The sequence below is a fragment of the Paecilomyces variotii genome (assembly GCF_004022145.1).
Source record: "Paecilomyces variotii strain CBS 101075 chromosome Unknown C8Q69scaffold_1, whole genome shotgun sequence".
Lineage (NCBI taxonomy): Eukaryota > Fungi > Ascomycota > Eurotiomycetes > Eurotiales > Thermoascaceae > Paecilomyces > Paecilomyces variotii.
Window position 1 is genome coordinate 1,709,479 of NW_021167140.1, and position 24,544 is coordinate 1,734,022.

Sequence of the window (24,544 nt, forward strand, 5' to 3'; positions counted from 1 at the left end):
TAGTTGGTATCCATATCGTTCGATCTATCTTGCTATCAATATGTGTAAATGCGCTAGTATCATAAAAGTGACATATCCAAGCAGTTGCCAATCGCCTTCTATAGTATGATTTTAACTGAAAAATGAAGGCATGTGTCGTGAGATGTGTCCAAGTCACGGTTTTCGACCGCTCAGCATCTCCCACCCAACAGTTCCATTTTCGCCTTCTTTATACGTCATTTCCTTAACCGCTTCGACAAGATCGTAACAGATCTTCTCGGAGACTGCGCTGTCATGTTTGTATTCAGGATGCGTCGCAACGAACTCCCGAATCCAGCGAGCACCAGTCCAAAGAGTACCGTCGGCGCGCTTTCGGATAAAGTCAAGGTATCGTGCTAGGGCACACCGCGTCTCGACATCCACATTGACGCTGTTCAGGTACGACTCAACCAGAGGAATAAGACCCGGGAATGTGCCATCTTCCGACCCGTTGATGATGTCGGAGATGGTCATGAGCTCGTACTCAGACTCAACAGGACCGAGAGGTGGAGATGGGGGTGGCGTACTGACGGCAGAGCCCCCAGCCGGGGTAGCAGCAGAGCTACCATTGCTGTTATACCTTGGTACACGGTGATGGAATGGATCCTTGCGGAAATAGAACTTCCGGTCAAGCACAGCGTTACGTGCGTGGGCGGTCTCCATATTCTCTGTTGTACGCTGAATAGGAATATAGAAATTAAGGTCGAAGCTGAGAATGACGCGAGTAATGAGAACTATGAAGATGCTGAAGGCAGCATTTTCGAAGTCCGTTATTTGGATCTCCATCGATCGGAACTCGACTCGCCAGCCAATGTCCTTATCGGGTGGCGGGGGCTTAAATCGCATATGCTGCCAATTTGTCGACTGGAGATTCTCGAAGTGATCAGTGGAATTCAAATCGAGCTCCTTCATGTCTTCTGAAAATACCACCAGAGGGTCGCGGATAAAGAGGTGTGCGAAATGTGTTGCCAAGAGGTCGTCCATGCCACCATCGATCAGACGCTTCTTGAGATCTTCATCCACGACGAGATCCGGGTCAAGATATTCTTTTCGGAGCCTTGGGTCTTGGGAGATATACGTAGAGTTCGAGGCATATCGCGACTTGGGTATCCGCCACCTGTCGTTCTTCAGGGGCTAACGATACAGATTAGTCTCTCGCCTCATATACGGAACGACATTACTTACGAGTTCTCCAAGCTCCTCTCGCGTTCTGCAATCGACGGATGCGCCGATCTGATTCCATCGAACATCCGTGTCCACAAGGAATCCCTTATAGATAGGCGTTGCTGCTGTCAATGCCAGCATGATGGGCCCCAGCGGGCTCAGTTGATCGTACAACTTTCTGCCTTCTGTGATATTCTTTGCTTGGAAAGTGATCTGTAGACAGCAGCTTCCCATTCCGAATGCCATAGCGTCCATATAGACATGATTTTCTTTGGCCGCGCCGTTGCGCACATCATCGTCTTCTGGCCACTTATGGAGATCATAATCGACAGTTGGGTCGTGAAAAGGCCACGGTGTATTCTCATCTCTGAAGACCGGAACATTGATTTCCACTTTGCGCCCTCGTCGTGACCTGATATTTGCTGCTAGTGTTGGAAAACGAATGTGCGGATTGGCGATCTCATCAGGCACGAACTGAGAACGCAGAGCTGGTCCTGACGGGGGATAATATGGCACGATGTAATCATCCTTCGTACCAAGTCTCGGGAAAGTAGTGAGAGTAATCGGGAATTCACTCGGATCCATGTGTGCTTTGGCGATATCTCGTCTGGGATAGCTGTCAGATGGCACGACGAAAACCAACATTGCGTGAATTATACCTCCAGCGCATATTAGATTCCACTTTCAGCAAGTCCTTGAAATCGATGCCCCACGGTCTTCCCGGCGTAGCCTCCAGCATGAATCGTCCGAACTCGGGGTGAAAATGAGGTAGCGCATCGCTATCGCTAAGAGAGAATCAGAGCTGCCCAGCACCGATATAGTGGACATGGTGGATTTACTGTGATATCTTCAATCCTGGTACGCTGCCACCTGCCTTCCATTCCGCCTCATCTTCGGCCAATGATTTCAAAATCTCCGCTTGGGCCAGGGAAAGCCGGACTTTCTGAGCCTTATCATCGACCGCTACGACGAGGTATTCGACCTGATATAAGAAAGATAGTCAGATAATTGGCGTGACCATTATTTAGGAGCCAAACGTACCTCATCTCCCCACAGGAGTGCATCCCGTTCCTTCCCCTTTGCTCTATTCCATGTTGCCAGAAGTTGCTATGGCGCTTTAGCAACGATCATTGACAGACATTTCCCCAAGATAACGATAACCCTGGGGCATATCGGAAATGAACACCAACCTCAATTCCCCATCTCCGCACTTGATCCGCTTTTTGCTTAGCCTCTGGCCAGTCCAGCGCAGTTCCGAGGGCTCTGAAATGATCAACTGTCAGCACTGTGCTAGATGCGGGGTGAATTCTCATACAGCAGACCCATTGCGTCCGAGGCACCTCACGCGCAAAGAGTGAGCAGTCTCTGAATCAGACTCTTTTCGTCCCCGACTGACAGAGCGAATGCTCTATGTTAGATACCCTTTTTTTTATTTTCCGGAGTAGCGCCGTCAATGTGCAGAGTTGATAGTTAATCGCGATTCGCGCTTTGGTAATCAGCGGCAAGTGACGGCTGGAATACGTCAAAAAGATCGTAGTCACGATTCAGGCGCGCAGGATGACAGTTCTTCAACCGCAGTGAAGAGATAAAATCTGACATTCGTCCCTCTCTTTATGTCTCCTTCTTTCTGACCCCTCAAGGCTCGGGATTAGCTGCCTATTGGCGCAGTGCTGTCCAGACCGACCGTGAAGTCTTCCTATGTGGGGGTTTGGCTTCGGAGGTCTACAGGCTTTTCCCGATGCTGCGGGGCACGAGAGCATTCGAAGCGTCGAGCGCAACAATGTTTGGATAGGCAGAGCACAAAGAAGACGCAGCCACTATCTAGTATTAATAATTACTGAATGGCGAGCTCGAAATCACATGTCTTGACGAGGCGCTCTTCATTGGGATAACCTTCAAGAGCAGAGGCCTCTTGCACTGCAAGTAATCTCCAACATCTATTTAAGTACTCGGATCATCAAAAAAGCCACAAAAATCTATGATTACTGATCGTTATTATGATGCCGCTGAAATGGAATTTACTAGATCCCTTCCGGCTACCGTACCGGAAAGGACTTCGCTAAGAAGAAAAAGCAATTAGCGGCGAAGATACGATAGTTTCTTCTACAGAATAATAATAATCTCATGATTGCGGAAATAAGAGATCGGTAACTGCTTACAAATTCAGTTCTCGGCTAGTTAGTTAGTTAACTAACTAGCTACCTAGGTAGGTAGTTAATAATTATTAACAGCCTTTTGCATCGGGCAGCGAATCCACTTCGAGCTATTCCGTTCAGCCAATGTTATGCAGTGCAATAGAAAGCTGCTTGGGTGCAACCCTTAACAAAGCAAAGCTCCATGTGAAGTGATAAGAGGGCACTGGGTGATTGTGAACGCCAATTAAGCGCTGATACTGGCGCGCCTTGTAATACTTATTGAGAAAAAAGAAAAAAGAAACAGGGCTCGGGACAGACAGGCAACGGTACACTGCAAGCTTCGTTTCGAAAGAATCCCAACGCCAGACTCGGTCCGTAGTGGCCGGTCTTACAGTTTATGTACATCTTCTGTCTTTGCTTCTTGCGTAATGCGTCTCTTTGTGGTGATCATCCCCCGGTTGCACATCTAGTTGCTCCGGGCACCGTCCTTCGCAGCGCGCAGCTCGTCCATCTTGGCCACACGCTTCTTGAACTCCTCATACTGGCACTTCTCGTAGGTGTGACGCTCGGTCTGTGATAATAGTATTGTACGTCAGCATTCGGTCCTGGGATCTAATATCACGTCCCACTCGTAAACGAAAGTGGATAGTTTCGGGGTCTCCTACCTCGCACTTCCAGGGCAAGTAGTACTCATCTTGACGGCATCGGTTCAATGGGATCAAAAGGTGTGCGCATGAATCCCGGTAGGCAAGAGGAAGACGAGCATCCGACATCTCCTGGCGGGTGGCTAATGCAGGACTGTCAACGACCACTCCGGACATATGTACGACTAGCCTCTCTTTCCGAGACTCAATGGGGGCGAAAAACCTACCGGTGCCATCCCCGAGACCGATGGTACTCTTGACCGACTCGACGAGCGTCATCTTGGATTGCAATGTGGTGGAGTTGAAGGATATGTCGGTGCTGGACGTCAGAGTCGATGTTGCGGGCATCAAAGGCAGGTTGCGCGCAGCCCGCGGCGGAGTCATGTGACATCACATGACCGACGCTGGCCTTGTGGACGGATCGGGACTAGCGCTGGTTTTCCACTTTACGCGACTTCTTCTGCCAGGCGCGTCTCGCTCTCTGGAGATGCAACGACCGCGTCGTCGAGATGTCACTGACCCGATCGACGAGCCACCGTGGCTGAGGATATTGCTGCATTTTCAGACCTGTCTGCCTTGATGTCTATACTATTCAATACTGCCTTTCATAACTGGGATCTGTACGGGACAAGACGAACTCCCGCCCTGTCCTCGACTCTGCGTCGCATTTCTGGCTGCTCGGAAACCTACCTGGAATAAGGCGGCTTACGAGAGGACGCACGCACCATGGCGGGGTTAAACGATGGTAAAATCTATTCTGCTACGTACAGTAGTGTTGGTCTTCCCTTTTCTCTGCTCTTTTTTCTCCCCTGACGCATGGAACCCGCCTCTTTTCCGCATTCAATCTGACGCCCTTGTGTCATTGTTCAGGTACCGGTATATGAGTTCAAAATAGACGGGGAAAATGTGATGCGCCGGAGGGCCGATGACTGGATCAATGCTACACATATCCTTAAAATCGCGGGGTTTGACAAGCCTGCGCGCACTCGAATTCTGGAGCGTGAGGTCCAAAAGGGCGTCCATGAGAAAGTACAGGGTGGCTATGGCAAATACCAAGGTACGTGAACCCAATCTCGTCAGTGATAGCGATTGCTAACTGAAATAAAGGAACCTGGATACCTCTGCCCGAGGGTCGTTTGTTAGCTGAGAGGAATAACATTCTCGATAAGCTGAGACCAATCTTCGATTTCGTCCCTGGTGATCGCAGCCCGCCGCCAGCCCCAAAACATACAACGGCGGCTTCGAGACCAAAGCCAAGGATATCAGCAGCGGCGAAGAAGTTGGCAAAGGATGACATGTCGTTCAATTCTATAAAGTCGCACCGCAGTATGGGTCCTCCGAGCTTTCCCCATGAACAACAGCAGTACGACATGGGCGCTGCCTATGAAGACGACGAGTCTATCGAGCAAACAACACTAGAGTCTTCTTCCATGATGGCGGAAGATGATATGATGCCAATGTCTCAACATTCGACCCACTCTCGGAAACGGAAACGCGGAATGAACGATATGGCCGCTATGTCCCTCATGGAGCAAGAGCACATAATCTACGGAGATCAGCTCCTGGATTATTTTATGACTGTCGGAGATGCCCCTGAAGCTGCAAGGATTCAGCCCCCACAACCTCCGGTGAACTTCCAGGTAGATCGTTCGATCGATGACTCTGGAAATACGGCGTTGCACTGGGCGTGCGCAATGGGCGACTTGGACATCGTGCGAGATCTTCTCAATCGAGGTGCAAACATGCAGGCCTTGTCTGTCCATGAAGAAACACCTCTGGTGCGGGCAGTCTTATTTACGAACAACTATGAGAAGCGAACGTTCCCGGCGCTTCTGGACCTGCTGCAAGATACGATGTTCTTCCGAGATTGGTTTGGAGCCAGTGTCTTCCATCATATTGCTGAAACTACCAGGAGCAAAGGGAAATGGAAGAGCTCGAGATATTACTGCGAAGTGCTCCTTGAGAAGCTGCGCACCAGTTATCCGCAACCGGAATTGGAGCTGCTTCTCTCATGTCAGGATTCGAATGGTGACACGGCTGCTCTGGTGGCGGCTCGCAACGGCGCATTCCGCCTGGTGTCCATGCTTACACTTCATTGCCCGAACTCGGGACGATTGGTGAATTCCAAGGGCGAAACCGCTAGCGATTTTGTTCGACAGGCGCAACATCCAGAACGAGAGATTCCTCCTCCACCGTCGTCGGTGACGCAAGGAAATGACCAGCAAGATGGAGATTTCAGCGGGCCCTACAACTCCGACCGTCCGTCGACAGCTCTCCCGCAAGCTTCTTCTCCTGCCACCTCTGTTCTGCTCTCCAAGATTGGATCGCTCATGGAGGAAGCGAACAAGAAGCTGACTGCAGCCTATGGCAACATCCAGCACAGCCAGCCGGGATCGGACGATGTGTCTAATCCTGAAGGACTCTATGCCCAACTGGAATCGGACCGACTGGATATCCAGAAACAAGTGCTCGCCTTGTCTTCCCAGGAGAGCGAAAAGGAACCCATCAGCTCGCAGCACGGACGATATGAACAGGTGAGGGGACATTACGAATCTCTCCTGGAGAAGATGCAGCATCGCAGCATCCTGGAACGCCTGAGCAGCGGCGCCTCGTCCGTCAGCGAAAGATCACAGCAGTCGCCGCCTGCCACTCAAGAGCAGCTCACCAACCTCTTCCATCTGGCCCGTGAACTGTCTCAGGCGCAGAAGACGCGACGCACCGCAGTCCACGATCTGATCCAACAACGGGCCGATGCGGGTGTGAGCACGAAGTTTGACATGCATCGCAAACTGGTCTCTCTGGCGACCGGTCTGAAGGAAGAAGAGCTGGACCCCATGGCTGCTGAGCTGGCGGAGACGTTGGAGTTTGAACGTATGAACGGCAAAGGGGCGAGCTCGGATTCTCCCGAACCTGAGGTGGTCGCGAGTAACGGGACGATGTCGATGTCGATGTCGACTCCGGGGAATAATACAGTGTCGGTTGATGCTTAGCTCGGTCGAGCGATGTCTCGGGCGTCTTGACGAAATGGTTGCCTGTGCGCTTTTTTTTTTCCCTTTTGATTCTTGGCATTGGTGATGATGAACGGCTTCTGGCGCGCCTCGTGCGAGAGCGGACCAGCAGATACCCCTGTTTTTCTGTTTGCACCTCTCTTCCGGCGCTTGTCCCACTGTATGGGCAGACCGTGTGGGTTGTATTTTTTTCTGTACATAGGACAACGGTTTGGGATCTTTCGGGGGCGTGTGGACAATGGACATCTCGTTAAATGGCATTTCATGGCACTTGTAATAATCTGTTTGATGACATCAAAGTGGTTATGTGATTATCTACATCTTGTTAACTTAGGTACCTAGTTAATTACAGTTTGACATGACGATAACGGATAAGCTTAAACCGATGACAGGACCATCATCATGAGCGCCAGTAATCAACCAACCCAGACCGTTATTATACTAGATACCTCGAGTAGGTCAACCCCAGGTCTGGAGATCGAACGTGGATGCCCTTGTTGACGGCTGCGGGCGACCTGGTGCACCGGAGCAGTATCAGTGGTGGCGATCAGCGACGATCGTTATTCTGCGCTTGGAGTAAATCAATTACATTGTCGGAGGCTTTGCACATGACGCACGCTTGCCACTAGATTGAGCGAAAAAGAGGCTTTTGTTTTTTCATATAATTTTGACTTGATGAAACACAAGAGGGGTTGTGATGAGAGATGCGTATAGTTTGGTTGTACAGTGACTACAAGGGACTAGTGAGGGTGACTGGGCGTTGGTAAGCTTGAGCCACGGTAGGGTAGTTAAACAATCAGATCTATCATCTGCGGAGTAAAGCAGTTCAATAACTATAGGTACCTAGTATTCAAGATCGGAGGGTTTTATCTGTCTATCTATGGTACTGGAGTCAGAGAGTAGACTAGTTAAAGCATGGTTCACGAAGCGTGGATGCCTCGGAACGGGTCTCGACTGGCGCGACGGACGGACCAAGGACTTTGTTCGTAGTGGGAAAAAAGAAAGGAACGGGCGGGTTGGATGTGCCTGGATCGGATCTCGATGGATGGCCAGCACGACGGCCACGTTGGATGCGCCGGGGGGAGGTTATGATGGGCGAGTTAGACTATCTTAGGTATCCAGTGACAGCGCGAGATTGCATTGCCCCCCGTTGCGCCTGGTTAAACCCCGGGTGATGCTGGCTGGTTGGATGGGCGCGTTGGCAGTTCGAGTCAAGAGATGGGAGATGATTCATTCACGCAGCATTCTGGAGGGGATTATATGATTGTTATTGCAATTATTATTATTAACTATTCTACTATTCTGTTCTCATCATTGATTCTATTATTATTTTTATTCTTCTTGTGATGATTATACTATTAATATAATAAATATAATACATGTTCTCCTCGTGCCAAATAATACCGCGATCTCTCCACCCGCCCAACGGACCAACCAGCAAGAGCGACCAGCGACCGGCGGTCTCAGGGTCAACTCGGCTGCTTCTCGCTTGACTCCCTTTGCTTTCCCTTTCCTCGCTCGCTCCTCCTTCGCCCCAATTCTTCCTCCTCTCTTCCTCTTATCGTCCTCCTCTTTACCTTCTTTTTCCACGCGCACTCCTTCGTTTGTGGTACTGGTTGTCATCGACTCTTTCTCCTCTAAAAAAAATTATATCGAAAATTATTTAAAAAAAAATCAAAAGGACTCCATCCCCCAAGGAAAAGGTTTAATCAAGAAGGAGAGAGCGCCCCTTGAAGAAGAAAAAAAAAGAGAGAGAGAGAAGAGAGAGAGCGGCTACACCTCACATCCCCCTCCACCCCCCCCGTCGCGTGTCTTCCCCTCGTCGACTCGATTCTGTGATTATATATCATTCCCGTTACTTCTATTCTGTTTCGAAACGTCATTGTCATCGCACCAGCTTAGACTTGTCGTCAACGACAGAAGAGTCCCCTCGGAAAACGCGCTCAAACAACACACACACACATCGCTATTGGAGCCGTCACTCGACCGGACGTCCGCGTGTAATATCGTCCTTTCCTGCTGGGATTGCAGAGCATCTCCCGCAGGTCAATTCATCCATCAGTCGTCTTCCCCTCGACGGCTCCTTGTCGAACTCTCGTGAGGTTTTTGGACCGTGTTGTCGTCGACCGGCTGTCGCGTCGTCCCCGTTCAATCCGGTATCGATCTTACTATTTTTTTTTCCGACTTCACACCGTCCGTGGGACTTTTTAAAGAGGCAGCCTCTTCCTTCCTTGCGGCTCCCTGCCCTATCTATCTTCGTTGTACATCTTCTTAATCATATTCATCGGCCTGCTACTTCTTTCGGGATCAAACATCATTCACTTCTACGGATTCTCGGTTTGGTAAGTCCCAGATCCTTTTTTTTTGTCCTTGAGATTCACCACGACGTTGGCTGACCAGCTCCTCGTCTCTCAAGCTAGGTCTTGCTTGTCTTCCTATCCTCTTTTTTTTACCGATTCTCTTTTCTAGACCTTTCGACAACCCATCAGTGTTGGCTTCGATCGGGTTTCTTTTACCAACCTGGCAGTTTTTTTCTTGCCTAATACCCTAATCCCACCCACCAAGCATTAGGTGGTTGACCGCATTCTCATTCACCGTCTGTCCGGTAGTTGACAACGGTACTCTTCGTCACGACATATCGATCTCAACCGTATCTGCACATATTTGACCTCGATTTCCCCCTCCACGACCATGAGTATGGACGCTGGCGGTCTTGCTCAAATGACTTACAATTCCTCGTTCAACGGCGGTTCCCTTGGCGTTCCCGGTTCTTCTTTCGCTTCTCGTGGGAAGGGTTCTCACATCAAGCGTCTTAATGTGCCTCCCATCGATGAGACTCGGGCGTCTACAAACGTCTCCACGCCGCGCACCAGCCGCTCCCATCTGCTGGCCGGCCTGAGGACGGCTCCCAAGTCGGCCACTCTTCCACCCACCCAGCAGCAGCACCATCGCATGGGTCTGGATGGGAGCCGTCACGCGGCTTCCAACCAATATGCGGACCGTGTTCCGCAGACCGCCGCTGCAGCCAGTTTCCCCCAACACGCGTACGGTGCGAACCACAACCTCAACGCGGGTGTGGGCATGAACGCGAACCGCCCAATGTATTCGTTGCCGGAGCAGGTGTTGGCCCCTCCCTCGATTGACCTTGGTTTCGGTGATGGCGAAGGACCCATCGACGAGAAGCTGTATGCGGAGCTGATGTCGACCAACCTCTTTCTGGCCGCTCAGCAGCAGCGCTTGCAGCAGCAGCTGATTAGCGTGACCGCTGCTGCCCAGCAGTTCCAGAACCTCAACCTGGGTCTTCAGCAGCAGCAGCAGCAGCAGCAGTTCTCATCCATCCAGGTTCCCCCCATGGGATTCTACCAGCAGCAGCTTCAACAGGGAATGCAGCCCATTGTCCAGCCGGTGCCGGGTCAGCCTGGTCTCTACTCCGTGTACAATCCGATGACCGGCCAGCAGAGCTTCGTCTTTGACAACAGTGCGCAGCAGGAGAGCTCTCCGCCTCCCGCGTATCAGGAGCACGCTCAGTCGCCGGTTGCGCAGGCGCCGACCTTCCGTGCTGAGGTGTCCCCTCCTACTGAGTCAAAGGCGTCCCCGGCCCAGTCGCGTCACACCTCGCCCCCGAGACACAGCCCGTCTCCCCCGCAAGATGCCACGCCCTTGCCCCCTCCTTCGGCCAACGCCTTCCGTCGAGGTCACAAGAAGACTCCGTCTTTGAATCCAGGCCTGAAGGTGGATGCAGCCCGGATGGGAAGCGGTGCTCCCAAGTCTGCTGTTTTCCCTCCCACTCCCATGACCGGCACCTTCGGGCCGGGTCAGGCCCGTGCTGGTGAACACCCCATCCGTCAGCCCCGTGGGCCGCCGTCGATGGAGGAGCTCATTGCTAAGCCAACCTCAAAGCATGAGGGCAGCAAGAACTTTGCCGCCCGTCAGCGCCGCCGTGCGGTTCACAACCTTGTCCGTGCTGGCATTGAGCGTCGCGGCGAGTCCCGCAGCAATGGCAGTGGAGGCACCAACACTCCCGCCAGCGAGACGGAGTTCACCTTCTCCGTCTCTGACGGAGACGACTGCACCAGCCGCAGCGGCAGCCTCTCCAGCAAGCCCAGTTTGGGCAGTCTCCGTGCCGCGGCCAGCGGTGCAATCGGTTCCGAGAGGAAGGAGAAAGACCGCTCCTCTCGCGAACGGAATTCTGTGGACAGCCTCTACACGATGGCGACGGTCAGCAGCGACGATGGCAACTACATTGGTGGAAAGCTGGCAGAGGTGCGCCAGGATCGCGTTTCCTCGCCTCAGGGCCCTCCCTCCGCGGCTGCTGTCGTGGCGGGTCAGCGGACCGTGTCCCAGGGACCAGAGCGGCGCAGGATGCCCATGCTCGTGCTCTCGAGTGCGGAGAAGCGCAAGACTCCTCTTGTTTAAATGAGGAGATCTTTTAATGTGACCGAGATCTGACGGATACGTGAAGACTCCGGGAGATCTTTACCATTCATTTTTATTTCTGCGTTGTGAGCCTTTCCTCGCTCGCTTTCCATTCTCTTATCGCGACTTACATGGAAGTCCGGGATGTTTGGCACATGCTTTGGGCTATTGTGAACTTGTTTTCTTTTTATTTTCTTCTCTACTTTCAGTTCTCGACGGCTACCGACTTGGTTCGGACTGTGTCCGCCGGACCACTCAGCACGCTAGTTGCTGATGCTGGGCTTCCTCTCTACAGGAGGGTTGACCCATTGACCGAAATTGTGTGACGAAAACATGATCTTGTTGAATTGACAGAATTGAAATTGAATTGAACTCCATCATGGACTTGGTAGAAATAGTGTAGCTCGTGATCACGAAACCCAAGTACCAATGAAGAAGTCTGAACCAGATACATATACACCTTCCCATGTAGTTGAGTAAACCATGTTGGTCTTTCTAATAATAGTGTTTCAGTCCTAAAAGAAATTTTGATGCTCGATATCGAGGGCTATTGCTGTCTCTAAGCATGTAATGCTAGCTTGACTAGAGGTGGTATGTATACTAAATGAAAAATTAAAAAAAGCATTTGCAAAACAAAAAAGAGGATAATACATTTAAGCCTCCCTAGATAAGTTGTAGTCGTGACCCGTGATAATGTGAGGTAGATTCCAGCTAGCGCTTACACCTTACTGTCGACCACCGCTCCATAACGGCCATTTGCTACCTATGTATTTTCCGTACTTTCTACGCTCTCTAAAGGATTTCATTACACCGGCTCTTTGAACAGTTTCAGCCTCTGAGGCCTCATATATCTAAGCTTCTGTCACTTGATGGTTATCCTACTGCACTGTACCTGCCGATACTACATCAACAACCACGCGGCGCTTCCAGGAGTCCATGTCTCAGTTTCCTAGAGACTGATATTGGCCGCACCGTTCTCGATCACGATCAAGAGTCATACATTCATCTCACAAGATAGCGTAAAATATACATAGGAAGTGCAAAAAACGGGGTCGTCAGGCCTACGAGCTTCTAAGTTGGCCGCTGTCTTTCTTGAGCACGGAGTGCTTGACTGACTCACCAACACGGACGTCATCACAAGTCGCTGCCTCGTCAGCAGCAAATGGCGAAACAACCCGAAAGTACAATAGACTTATCACCAGTCGAAGAGCTTCTGCGGAAGTTTCTGCTCGACTGCCGGGATCACATCGTGTACAACAGCCATGACTCCACTAATCTCGATCTATGGTTCGCTGGGGGCTGGGTTCGAGACAAACTACTCGGCGGCGAATGCCAGGATATCGATGTGGCCCTCAGCTCCATGACTGGGGCTCAGTTCGGGGAAGCCCTCGAAGACCATTTTGCTCGCTCTGCCGCGGCCTACATCGCCGAAGCCCAGAAGCTTGGAGTGCCCCCAACCATCAAAGGGCTGCACAAAATCAACAGCAATCCAGAGAAGTCGAGGCATCTAGAGACAGGGACTATCGAAATATTTGGGTTGTCGGTCGACTTTGTCAACCTGAGAAAAGAAGTCTATACAAACCAGAGCCGGAATCCTCAAGTCGAATTCGGTACTGCGGTAGAAGATGCTTATCGCCGCGATGCCACAATCAACTCCATCTTTTACAACCTGGACAAAAGACGAGTCGAAGATCACACGCAGATGGGGCTATCAGACTTGGCAATCGGCATTATTAGGACACCACTTGAACCTACTCGGACCTTTCAGGATGACCCTCTTCGGATCCTAAGGTTGATCAGAATTGCCAGCCGGCTTGGATTCGCAATTGATCAAGAAACGGCACAAGCGATGAAAGACCCACTCGTTCATTCGGCTTTCAATGAGAAAATCTCTCGCGAGCGAGTGGGCATTGAGGTTGAGAAGATGATCAAGGGTCCAGATCCGTTGATCGCCTTTGAGCTTCTCTATGAAAGTGATCTATATTCCACGGTCTTCCTAGATCGAGCAGGTTATCTGCGCCATGCGTTGCTACATTTTTTTCCTCGCAGCGGACCTGGCATCCCATGGCCGAATTCATGGCCGTTCGCATTCAGGAATCTTGCGTTTCTGTTGCAACATAGACCCGGACACTGGGAATCTGAAGCGCGAGAGCACATCTGGTTGATGGCAGCCTGGGCGCCGCTCGCACCACTTCGGAGAACCGACATCGAGCAAGTTGTGAAGAGCGCAACGGAGGCAATCAAGACAACAAGCAAAACATCACAACTTCTAGACGATTGCCTCAAGAATATGGATTCTATCCACGCATCCGTACGACAGGTTACGACAGCTTCAGCAGGGATATCCCGAAGCGCTCTCGGCAGGGCAGTCAGGTCCTGGGGTACGTCATGGAAGCTCCAAGTGTTATACGTGCTATTAGCCGACGCCATTTCTTCTCAAGCGGTAAACTATAACGCCTTTACCGACCTACTACTTAATGGATATTCGAAGTTCATGGACCATGTGTTTGAGCAGGGCTTGCAAAACGCACCTCTCGCTAAGCCTATACTTAACGGAAGCGAATTGAAGACTATCTTCAACCTCAGGCAAAGCGGTCCTTTTCTCAAAGTAGCTCTTGAAAGTCTGGTGCAGTGGGGATTTGATCATGAGCATGCGTCGAAAAAAGATGCTAAAGAATGGGTACTCATGCAGAGAGAAAATTTTTGTATACCATGATTTATATTATAACTCCTACCGTGGGTAGTATTTCTCAACGTCTTCGTTGTGAGGATGGCGGGGCGAGTCCCATTTTTTTTTTTGTAGCTCCTTCAGGACATGTGCTCCTTTCGAATTAAGACGAGACATGTCTGGACTCTGTTGGCTTGCGGCAACTGCCGGCGTACTGAATAAACAACGGAAGGGTTTGGTATAGTTAGCAGTGTCAGCTAATGAAGACAAGCCTCTGTGAACCAAGTTGACTGGGTAATGAACAGACAAACTCGAGAGCGAGGAGATGCGGCTTTATACATGACGATTGGTAGAATGCCCCTTGGGTTGCCGCCCGAATCTATTGCCTTCGTGTTTGAAAGTAGACGAAACAGAGGGAGAAGTGATAGGAAGAAGGGGAGGAGTCGAGCAGGAGATGGTCGGGTCGTTTATGTTGGGACAATCGAGGAAGAGATCAATCACATCTTGGTTCGTTCTGAAGCTTTGACTAGAGGCAAACCAAATCGTTTCATTTTTGAAAGAAGGGGGGAGGGGAAGGCGAGAGCAGCTTACTTCGATAGTTCAAAACTGCCTCAAGGGATAAAAAGTACTACGTACTCTCTTGATTGACGCTAGACAAGTCAAGAACTAAAGAGGGGGAACCTTACAAATAACTTGAGGCATCTAGAAGCGAGAGCTTAAGTAACCAATCACCTATTAGTTAACTAACTACAACATCATGTATTATTCTATCTATCTATCTATCTATCTAGTCCTCTCTAATGTTTCTACTCTACGATATCTATCCTGAGTAATACATTAGATCCATGAACTAGACGACGTAGAGAACTATTCTTAGAATCGCGGACCAGATTATATATGTATGTAGTATTAAAACCGTAGATCCGGCACAGATTAGTTTGCTAATTACTCCACAGTGACGTTTTATTACCCCAGACCATCGGGATGAACAATCGCAACGTAACAAATGTCACAGCGAATAGTTAGTTAGCGAGATCATCATCTCCGCATGGTCTTCCCCACATAACTCTGCAAACTGACGCGTAACTTACTCTACCATACTCCGTATGAGTTACACAACACTAAGTTACTGTGCTCTACTTGTTCCAATGCACTCTACTCGATACTTGGACCAGCTCGACAATGTAATACGATAATCAACCAGTTTAGACGCTTATATAGCGCCGGTAATATATATAGCTATAGCTATACTAAAACATCAAGAAAATGCTTGTTATAAAGATAGAACGCGTGTACGTATAGATTGAACCGGAAAAAGGCAGGGAAAAAGGTCAAACGAGGGGGAAGGCAAAATATCAAAAAAGGAACAAAATGAAGAACGACTTGCGATCTCCAAAAGAACCATGATTTTTGGGGTCATGACGCGTAAATACCGTTAACTCCTATTTATGACAATCGAGGACGGGTAGTAGGTATGCACTGGTTCAATTGAAGCAAGGCAAAAAAAAAGAGAGAATATGACAAAAAAAACCACTCCAAACACCCTTCGAAAAACAAGAAAACACCCAGGAACTTTTTATAGGTCCCTTCTCCTTTTAGCCACCGTCTGAGAGATAAACGCCAAACCAACCCATGCCCCTGTGTGCTGGAGAAAACAAAGGAAAATCAGGTATAAAGTCCCCGGGTCGCTTGTTAGGCTCCAGAATAAATGATAGAAGAACGAAAAGAGATATGACAAGATAGCAGTAATAATACCATGCAGAAGGTGAGCCAAGAAATTAATTGGTCCAGAGAAGGGCATGCATAGACATAGGTGGGGATGGAAATATTAAAATGAGAATTGAAGCTTGACCGAAATAAGAGGCAAGACGCTTATAACCAAGACAGAACGCTTTAAGAGGGGAGAAAATCCACTGAACGACAGAAAATACCGAAAGACAAAAAGAAAGAAAGGAATGACTCCCGACGAGATTTTGATGTATCCGAAAAGAAAAAGAAAAAGAACTCCTGTGTTTGCAGACATGACGTTCTTCGTTCGGGGAGACCGTCATGGTGATAGCGGCTCTTAAAAACTGAAAAGTCCGCTTCGTTTCTTTCCCAGTGGATAGACCACCAGGGCGGCGAGGAACAGACCGACGGTGATACCAATTGCGACCTGAACCATGCCGTATCCAATGTCAAAGACAACGCCACTATACTGGTCGCTGCTACTGTAGCTTGGTGCGGATTGGTTTTGTGCCTCTAGGAAGCCTTGGGTTCCATTAGAGATAATAGAGTAGATGGATTTGTTGGCCGTCATCTCATCAGCAGATGTGATCCCAGATACGAGGGATCCGCTTGCTGCGAGACCAGACGGCACCTGGACGAAAATGGCCGGCAAAATTGCAGCAGCTGCAAGACCGTGTCGTAGTCGACTATAGAGATTACCCATCACACCGATAACAAAAGCTCCCAACGCGTTCGCAACCTGAGTGTTCGACGCGAATCGCTTCATGCTGAAGAAGTTGGTGACATACCCAGCAAAGGAGATGATCAGCATGACAGGAACTTGTCGCCATTTAGCCTGGTTGATGGTGATGAGACAGAAGGTGAAGAGAGGTACAAAAATGAAATGGTTAAGGTATTCGTTCGTGATCGGGCTCGCGGGACACGTGTATTCCGAGGAGGCATTTGCATCCAAGAGTCCATAGACCGCAGTACCAATTGTGATTCCAAATCCGAGAAATAGGGAGTAGATGATGGCGTAGACCATGCGGACAGACCCAGCCACGATACTGCGCGATTGAAGCTCAAGACTGCCGCACAGCACCATGTACCCAGGTAGGATAAGCGCGATGGAAGACTGGGCCAAAGCGGAGAAACAGAACAGGCGGCCTCCATGGTAAGGAATGCTACCAAAAGCTCGGGCCAGAAAAGAAGTCAGAACGGCAGCAGAGATTTCGAACACATTCGAATAGAGCTGCGATCGCGGGGAAAGCACGAGCTGAAGAATGCCCAGAAGACAGCCTAGCACAAAGGCAATGGGCAAGTCAATAGGTCGGGCATTGAAGGCGAACGGTCCAACTGTAGCACTGGCACAGCCATGCATGAGGATCAGAAACCAGACGGGAAACTTCGGTTTGCGTTTCATGATCTCGTCTAGCCGTTGGATAGCCTCTTCCACGCCGATCACATCGTGCACAACTTCCTTGTAGATCTGGTGAGTGTCCTTCAGACGACCCAGGTCCACTCCCTGCGCCGATTTCACAAGCTTCACTTCCGTTGTATGAGTGGAAGCATCGTCAAAGGATATGATCATGCATCCTGGAATGTAGAGAAACTGTCCGTCAATCTCCAACACGCGTGCAGTCATCCTCATATACTCCTCCAGTCGATGTGTTGGGGCGCCATACTTCATCAGAGCCCGACAGAGTTTCATCAGGTACCGTTGTCGAGAAAGGATCTCGGCAATGTGCACCGTGATCCGAATCTCGTCTTCCAGGTGCGGCTTCCCCCATCTCTTTGCAGCTCCCGCCAACATCCCGCTGCTCTTCGACCGTTTCAACCCTGGTCTCTGGGGGTACGTGGAGCTCGCAGACGACCCTTTGGCTGTGCTGGCCAGGGACGTAGAGGACATGTTTGGTGATTTGTCGTACCACTTCCTTGGCTTGGGAGGCTTCTCCCCGTTGCCTCTGCTCGGGGATAAGCCTCGTAAACTCGACTCTCCCAGGCTGCCTCCCCTGAAATGACCATGTTGAGGGCCTCCAACAGGTTGGCCAGCAGCCTGTTGGTCGTACAGCTTCAACAAGGTTGACAAGATACCACCGCGATAATGCGCTGGCCGTTGGACGTAGGCGTCCGGGTCCCTGTCCTCCAAGGGAGTGACCTGACCCGAACGAAATCCTGGTGATGGTGCACGTACTCTGTTCAGTGGATCGAACTCCTTTCGAGTCATTTGTTGGACAAGCTGGTGAGCTTCGGAAGTGCGTGTGTTGGGTCGCCTCCCTATGGATGCCTCCTCATCCTCGTCGTCCGTGGATTCGTCGAGAAACTGCTTCTCTGACAGATTGATCATGGGGATCTCATCCCCGTCTTCTGATATCAAGACAGACTGCGAAGGCGTAGATGCGATAGATGATGGCAAGCTGGAGCGTGGACTGGGTTTGGGGGATTTGGAACGACTCAACAAGAAAGCTAACCTCTGAGCTCGTTCCTGAGCTCTTTCCTGCGCAGAATGGATAGTCCGATCAGTGATCTCATCTTCCCCAAGGAACCCCGGAGAACTGGCGCGTGAACTAGCCCGGGAACTGGCTCGAGAGCTTCCGCGAGAGCTAGCTCGAGAGTGGATCGTGAGCCCTGTGACATCGGCGGACGCGTTGAGGCCGTCATCTGTCAGAGGAGGTAACCTGGATGAGGTATCCACCTTCTCATTGTATGGAATGCTGGCTGCCGGCGATGGTTTTTGAGGAAATCCCCTTCCATCGCCTCGCGAGTCTGACGTCGATCGACTTCGACGCTCTTCGTGCTCGGGGGGCTCCGTTACAGTAAATTTGACGCGATTCGCTCCTTTCAGAATGCCTGCATTCTTCGGCTTGCCCTGCGCGCCACTAGTTCCTGCGCTCCTGTCGCGAGAACCGTCATTGGGGGAAGGGAGGGGAGTCGTATGTGACCCCGTAGATGATCTGCTGCCATCCCCAGACTGCTCTGTCATATTTGGCTGCCTGGGGGCAGTAACGGGAAGATCAAAATAGCCGCCTGCCATCTTGTTCACTGGACCTGTCCTCTCCGTAGATTCCGAACGGTCCAGGCCAGAGTGAGCGGGTGTGGTTTCCGTCTGTATCCCGGCAACCGTCAGCTATGTTGCATCACAGGCACACCAAAACCCCAGAAACCAGGACCTCCAGAGGTCCAGACGCCGGGGTGGCAGTTGACAGTAGTACTGGAGAGATGTTTAAAAGGGGAATGAGACACCAACAGTTTTGCAACTGGAACTGACTGCAGCGCTACCTTGCGCACGAGCTGTGCAGGTACCAGATGGTATTGCTTTGATCCGCTACCAGGAATGATAATACGTCATGTATACATGATCAGAGCAGCCACAGCATGAACAACAACAGAATCGAGAGAAGAATATAATGATCTTTGTTAGAGCGTAGTGACAAGAAGGTGGGAAAAGATTGTGCGTCGTGGGAGGAGGACAAGAACGGATCTAGGACGGATGCGGGTGACGTCGAGGAAGACCCGATGCGGCAAGAGAATAAAAAATAATAAGAAAAAGGAGGATCAACCAGACACCAGCTTAGTTGATCAGCCAATTGTTGTCTCTTGTTGGTTCAAGCGTAGTAGATGGCACAGACCAGCGACGAGGAGGAGAGAGATATTCTTCTTGCCTTGTTGATTGTTAGCAGCAGTAGTAGTAGTAGTAGTAGTAGTGAGAAGAGAAACCTCCTTTGGGGAACAGTGGCACGGACGAGAGAGAAGGGCCGAGTAGATAAACGCCAGTGTCTCCCAGCCCTTCGAGGGGGGAAAAATCCTCGATTCAAGAGGGGATGGCAGCGAGAGGGTCACACCCTCGCCTCTCCATCGGGTTGAGACGGGCATCAGGCATGGAGCGGCCTTGCGTCGTCCTCATCAGACAAGCTATGCTACTATCTTCGTTGCGACCTCCGTTCGTCGGTTCCACGGGTCCACGGGGGAGGTACCACAGTGGCCAAATGCAATCCGCGGACAGAAAAAAAGTCCAAGCTCTGATATCAACAACAACTACTAAGGATATCCGTCCTCTCGAGAATCCGACCCACCGGGTCAAACGATCGAACAGTCTGGATTCTGACGGTTAGGAGTCAGCAGTGGAGTATTAGCACTATCAGCTTCTTGTTAGCGCCCGCAAAGCACGACGAACTAGTTTAACTCATCAGCATCTCTCGTCCATCAAATCCCTGCTTCTCACCAACCAGTTCGATATCTACCCATGGAGGGAGAAAACCATATTCCATCCTTCCAGCTGGAGAGTGGCGGTGGCCGTCGAGTCTACGCAGAGGTAGGTTTCTCTCCCCTTCTCTGTTTCTTTTCTTTCAACGTTTGTATGTACGTTCCCAATCCATACACTACTTACTCGACCCTCCCAGTGGATCACGCTAGACACAGGATACTCAGAGCACCCCATTCGAGTATGCATTACGAATCTCTCTGTAGGATGATCGATCGTCAAGGCCAAGGTCGATGCTCTACTGTGGCTTCGAGAAGATAACAGCGTCAACGACTTGGACTGGGGCAGCGTCAACTATGCGTTACGTGTCAGGCCGAGACATGGACATCATCCACTGAGGAGTCGCTATCAGACAAGAATCGCTGATTTCTTTTTTCATCACTTTTTTTACCCCTGGCAACAATGTCTCTCTGTTGGGTCCATGATCAACATGTGATGATCTTCGACTCTAAAACCTCCTGTCAATTTGTGCCGCCGCAGACTCTTCCGCACTGGACCCTGACGAGCCCGTGCGAGCGAAACCAACCCAGATAGGGAATGTCGGCCAAGAACTCATCTCTGCCGTCCAGCCACAGTGCTCCATCGAAGCCTTCTAGCGGTTGATAGTCAATTGTGCCCCCCTCGTGGAAATACCAGAGCCGCCGTCCGGACAAGCTTAATCGATTCGACGCTGATCAGGCCAAACTGTCAGGGCAGCCGGTCGGGAAACCCCCTATCGACTGCGCTAAAGCAGACGTTCATGACAGATCGATCTGGATCTTTGCAAGAAGGCCTGCCCATACATGTTCTGCTCGCTCTGCCTGGTCAAGCATAGATATCTAGATACCTTCTGCGACCGCATCTCTCCAACTGCGGCCACCACTGGGCTTGGATTTCACACCCGCGGCTGATCGAGATATCTGTGCGGTGCTCACGGCCCCACTGCTGGCACTTAACTTTGAGCACAGGACGCATTATTATTGTACAGTAATCATGATCGGGTCGTCCAAGTCTGGATCTCGAGGTTTGTGACAGCGGGATGACTCTTTCCCCCTTCGCCGGCCTGTGCGTACATCGTGTGTGGAGCTGAGTCTCGCGTCATTGTGTTACACGCATTTTCGTCAATGGTGACCAAAAAGACAGGTCTCCACGCGCTGTGTGGCAGAGCAACAGAGCATCTCACTGGAGCGCGGTAGAGATGAGCCAGTGCACACTCATGGCACTCGATGACACTGTGGGAGAAGAAGACGTGCTCCGAGTCCTGAGGTGCGGCGCAACATCCTCGATCTGGTCAGTGCACCTCGCTCTCGGCCCCTCACACGACGATTGTCACTCCCACCTGCACTATCAGTTGGGCTTGATTGGCGATCCTGCATGTGAGCTGCATGTATGCGACCTTGCAGGAACGGTGTCTAACTTAGTTATGGCAATTAGTGAATTAGTTTCAGCAGCCCCCGTCGCCATAAGCTTATCGCAGTGCATGTGTCTAGAAGTTATACGGTTTCTGCATCCGATGCACTCTCTCAGAGACCATTGCTGAGGGCTATAATACGTCTCATAAACATCATCTATGGCGGTCACGAGGGAAAATTTTGCCGGGAAACCTCGAGCTGCAACCACGAGTTAAGCTTGTGCGACAATGCAGCCTATGTCTTCACGTTGCCGTTTTCACGGACCACCTATTACCGAGGATGACTGTGCGACATCGATGAACCCAAATGACCAATATGAAGCAGGTACGGCTCCTTCGTAGTAGACAATGTGCAGCGTGCCTGTTCATGGACACGATGAGACGCACCGTCCTATCGAGTGAGTGGACTGGGGCCCCGCCATCCCTAAGACATTCTGTACGAGGTTTACTGAGAAAGACAGCCCGCGGAAACTCTCTGGCAGTCACGTACCATAGAGCATCTCGCAACGACATACCATTCCCTGTTTTCACCGTATACAATACATATTATGCAATGTTCGAGTCGATGTGGCGAGTCTTGGTGAAGGGCTGTTCTATTTCCGGATATCCGCCTGGCCCGGGAGCTGAAGTTCGGGTCAAGTGGAGCCGTGGCTTTGAGCTTAAAAATGCCCCGAACCGCGATAGAAGAAGTTAAGAACAAACAGACTCAAAAAAGACTCAGCCTTGGGGATATCCATCTCCGCACACGCTAACGGATACAGCCACCAGCGCATTGAAACGTCCGGCTCCTTCGAACAATGTTACAAAGAAACCTGCTTTGAAGCCCTACTGCGATCTATGAATATCGGATGTTGATATTGATGCCGGTTCTGCCGACATAACCAAGCAGGCCTCGGGGACCCTCCGGCCCTCCGACTGCAAAATGTGCAGCCGCAGAAGCCAGCCACATAACTAACACGTCCGCGGCACGCGGATGGCTAAAAGGTCATGTCTATTGATTATTGCGCCACCGGGTAAGCTAACACTATCGGTCCAAGAGAAAAGGGCCGTAGCGCTACCATCCTTCGCCATCCAGATCCACAAATTCAACCACGCACAATGCCAGCAAATCAACGACCCGAAAGATCGTTGATAATCGACACATCTAGATTCTTTTAAGATCTCCGCTACTAACTAACCGCCAAGTATCATATCTAGTGAATCATGTGTTGAAGGGGGCAAAAGAAGAAGAAAGTGAAAGGCGATCAATAACCACCAGATCCGCATGAACATCGATCTTATGGATAGCGCCCAAAGATTCCACTTAAACAGTCATGTTACACATAGCGTGGTTGCAAGATGTCAACACTATTCCGCTATCTTAGCTCGCCAGAGTTTTCCTGTTCTGGGCTCAATAGTCGAGGGGCAGAAAGACAGCACCTGAGATGATTTCCCTACAGTAGCGCCAACATCACAACAACATACTCCGTAGTATGCGATCTCGCCAGGAAGGAGCCCACGGGTTCCTCAACACCGGGTTCCAAAACCGACGGGAAAAGTCGGTGAGACTCAACGGTGGTCCTTTCGCATTGTGGAAGAGAGATCTCAAGGTTCCAGCCCTTGATCCCAGAACAGAAAAAGCACATCTGATTGGAGCATCAATTGCGATAATGGAGGGCACGGATTTCAAACAGTAGCCTGTTTTTTGGCCGTATCCTGGACTTCTACACGTCAACATTCAGTCACTCCACGATATTTGATCTCTGCTCTGCGTTATGGTCCCTCACATTCCTTAAGCCGGCTTCTCAAAGGACAGTGCACGGTCCTTGAAACATATTATCTAGGCGTCTCTTGCTGCACCAACGCTCAGATAAGCGAGAGCTTGGGCTCTGCAAGGACAACATAGCGCCTCGGGTAGCATAAGTACGGATTTGAAAGAACTCGTTGCTGCCCGATCGAATAATCTAGTCTCGTGGGTCTCTAACAATACGGAGATTAGGGGAAAGGGGCTTTGAGCACAGATAAGTGGATTCTGGCGAGTTTCATACTAATTTCGACCTTTCTCCCTGCAGACGTACTACTTCCCATGCAGTCATCCCTAGGATTGCGTATGCGGATCAGGGCAGACGTTGACCTATATTGCAATATTGACTAGAACGTGCCAGCTCGTCTCTCCAGAGTAGTAGTCGATATCAGCGTTCTCTTGATCAACGAGCGTTCTCTTGGCACAGGGTTTGTTTTTTATATTGGCCTTGAAGCATATTTCCGCTGCAATATCCGCCCGTTGCATGTCCTGATGTCGCAATTGACTCCAGGACCAGCGTGGTATTGCTGACTCCTTGGATCTGGGACATGCTACGTACTCTATGCGTCACTACGGAGTACCCAGATGACTTTTGACTCTGTTTCGACAATGGCAACGTATATTGGACCCACGCATATCAACAGTACCGAATATGCAGAAACCATCTCCAAATTCGTGCATTCAGAGACTGCAAGGACCCGGGAGCCAGCGGAATCAGGCGGAAACTAACCCTTCCTTTGCATGTTGACATGTGGTTAACAAGCATATTATACCAGTATTCAGCATACCAGGTTGCTATCATGCTTGTTTGCCGCTGATGGTGCGATCTCATGGCACGGTGCTTTCCAGTAACCTATCTACCACTGTCTGATTCATCATAACGGCTGGGCCAGTTATGAATGCATACGCCTAACTCTTTCCACGATTGGAGTTCAGGACCTATGAGTTAGCAGACCACAGGTGAGACGCAAATTATAGTAGGGAGAGCGGCAGCGCGGCCGGATAGGCCCACAAATGATATGGTGTGGCAGTGACGGCTTTTTTTATATCAGGTATGGAATTCCTCGGACGGAACTGGGACGGGCGTTCCGAGCTCCAAAGATAAGCAGTTCGGACTATCATGCAAGATCCAATCATGAATTATTATCCTGGAACATGATTGACAGGCATTCAACATTCGGCTCTCGGTCGGAAACATCTCGCCAAAACGGTGCGTGTTCTCTAACATCATGTATGTGCTCCTGATATCCATGCAGCAGTGATCTTCAGACATAGTACACTCTCATGGCGCATTGTAGGCATCAATAAAATCCCTTCCCTTTCCTTCCGAACGATAGTCAGGGACATGGG

At 50.5% G+C, this 24,544-nt stretch overlaps 6 protein-coding genes across 6 annotated transcripts; 3 read left to right on the plus strand and 3 right to left on the minus strand.

The window, feature by feature from the left end:
• Positions 1 to 36: 36 nt before the first annotated feature.
• Positions 37 to 2,622, minus strand: C8Q69DRAFT_23708 (putative glutamate-cysteine ligase Gcs1). Its single transcript, XM_028626446.1, has 6 exons — positions 2,373 to 2,622; positions 2,224 to 2,289; positions 2,022 to 2,164; positions 1,842 to 1,967; positions 1,204 to 1,789; positions 37 to 1,152 (listed from the first exon to the last, which is right to left on the minus strand). Exons 1-6 carry the CDS (start codon positions 2,493 to 2,495, stop codon positions 154 to 156), a joined length of 2,043 nt encoding a protein of 680 aa, XP_028489036.1. The 5' UTR covers positions 2,496 to 2,622; the 3' UTR covers positions 37 to 153.
• Positions 2,623 to 3,783: 1,161 nt separating this feature from the next.
• C8Q69DRAFT_395136 (NADH-ubiquinone oxidoreductase B18 subunit family protein) lies at positions 3,784 to 4,138 on the minus strand (the record flags this gene model as incomplete). The annotated part of the gene is made up of 2 exons (XM_028627681.1): positions 3,784 to 3,888; positions 3,983 to 4,138. The coding sequence occupies 2 exons, from the start codon at positions 4,136 to 4,138 to the stop codon at positions 3,784 to 3,786; spliced, it is 261 nt and encodes an 86-aa protein (XP_028489037.1).
• Positions 4,139 to 4,433: 295 nt separating this feature from the next.
• On the plus strand, positions 4,434 to 7,343 carry C8Q69DRAFT_450930 (putative apses transcription factor). The gene is made up of 3 exons (XM_028629469.1): positions 4,434 to 4,735; positions 4,832 to 5,018; positions 5,069 to 7,343. The coding sequence occupies exons 1-3, from the start codon at positions 4,688 to 4,690 to the stop codon at positions 6,949 to 6,951; spliced, it is 2,118 nt and encodes a 705-aa protein (XP_028489038.1). The 5' UTR covers positions 4,434 to 4,687; the 3' UTR covers positions 6,952 to 7,343.
• Positions 7,344 to 9,251: 1,908 nt separating this feature from the next.
• C8Q69DRAFT_23816 (hypothetical protein) lies at positions 9,252 to 11,513 on the plus strand. The gene is made up of 2 exons (XM_028626459.1): positions 9,252 to 9,311; positions 9,541 to 11,513. The coding sequence occupies exon 2, from the start codon at positions 9,661 to 9,663 to the stop codon at positions 11,383 to 11,385; it is 1,725 nt and encodes a 574-aa protein (XP_028489039.1). The 5' UTR covers positions 9,252 to 9,311; positions 9,541 to 9,660; the 3' UTR covers positions 11,386 to 11,513.
• Positions 11,514 to 12,377: 864 nt separating this feature from the next.
• On the plus strand, positions 12,378 to 14,226 carry C8Q69DRAFT_23844 (putative poly(A) polymerase). The gene has a single exon (XM_028626465.1). It carries the CDS (start codon positions 12,548 to 12,550, stop codon positions 14,099 to 14,101), a length of 1,554 nt encoding a protein of 517 aa, XP_028489040.1. The 5' UTR covers positions 12,378 to 12,547; the 3' UTR covers positions 14,102 to 14,226.
• A 1,499-nt stretch (positions 14,227 to 15,725) lies between these two features.
• C8Q69DRAFT_23942 (hypothetical protein) lies at positions 15,726 to 19,228 on the minus strand. Its single transcript, XM_028626475.1, has 2 exons — positions 19,008 to 19,228; positions 15,726 to 18,866 (listed from the first exon to the last, which is right to left on the minus strand). Exon 2 carries the CDS (start codon positions 18,792 to 18,794, stop codon positions 16,119 to 16,121), a length of 2,676 nt encoding a protein of 891 aa, XP_028489041.1. The 5' UTR covers positions 18,795 to 18,866; positions 19,008 to 19,228; the 3' UTR covers positions 15,726 to 16,118.
• Between the last annotated feature and the right edge of the window lie 5,316 nt (positions 19,229 to 24,544).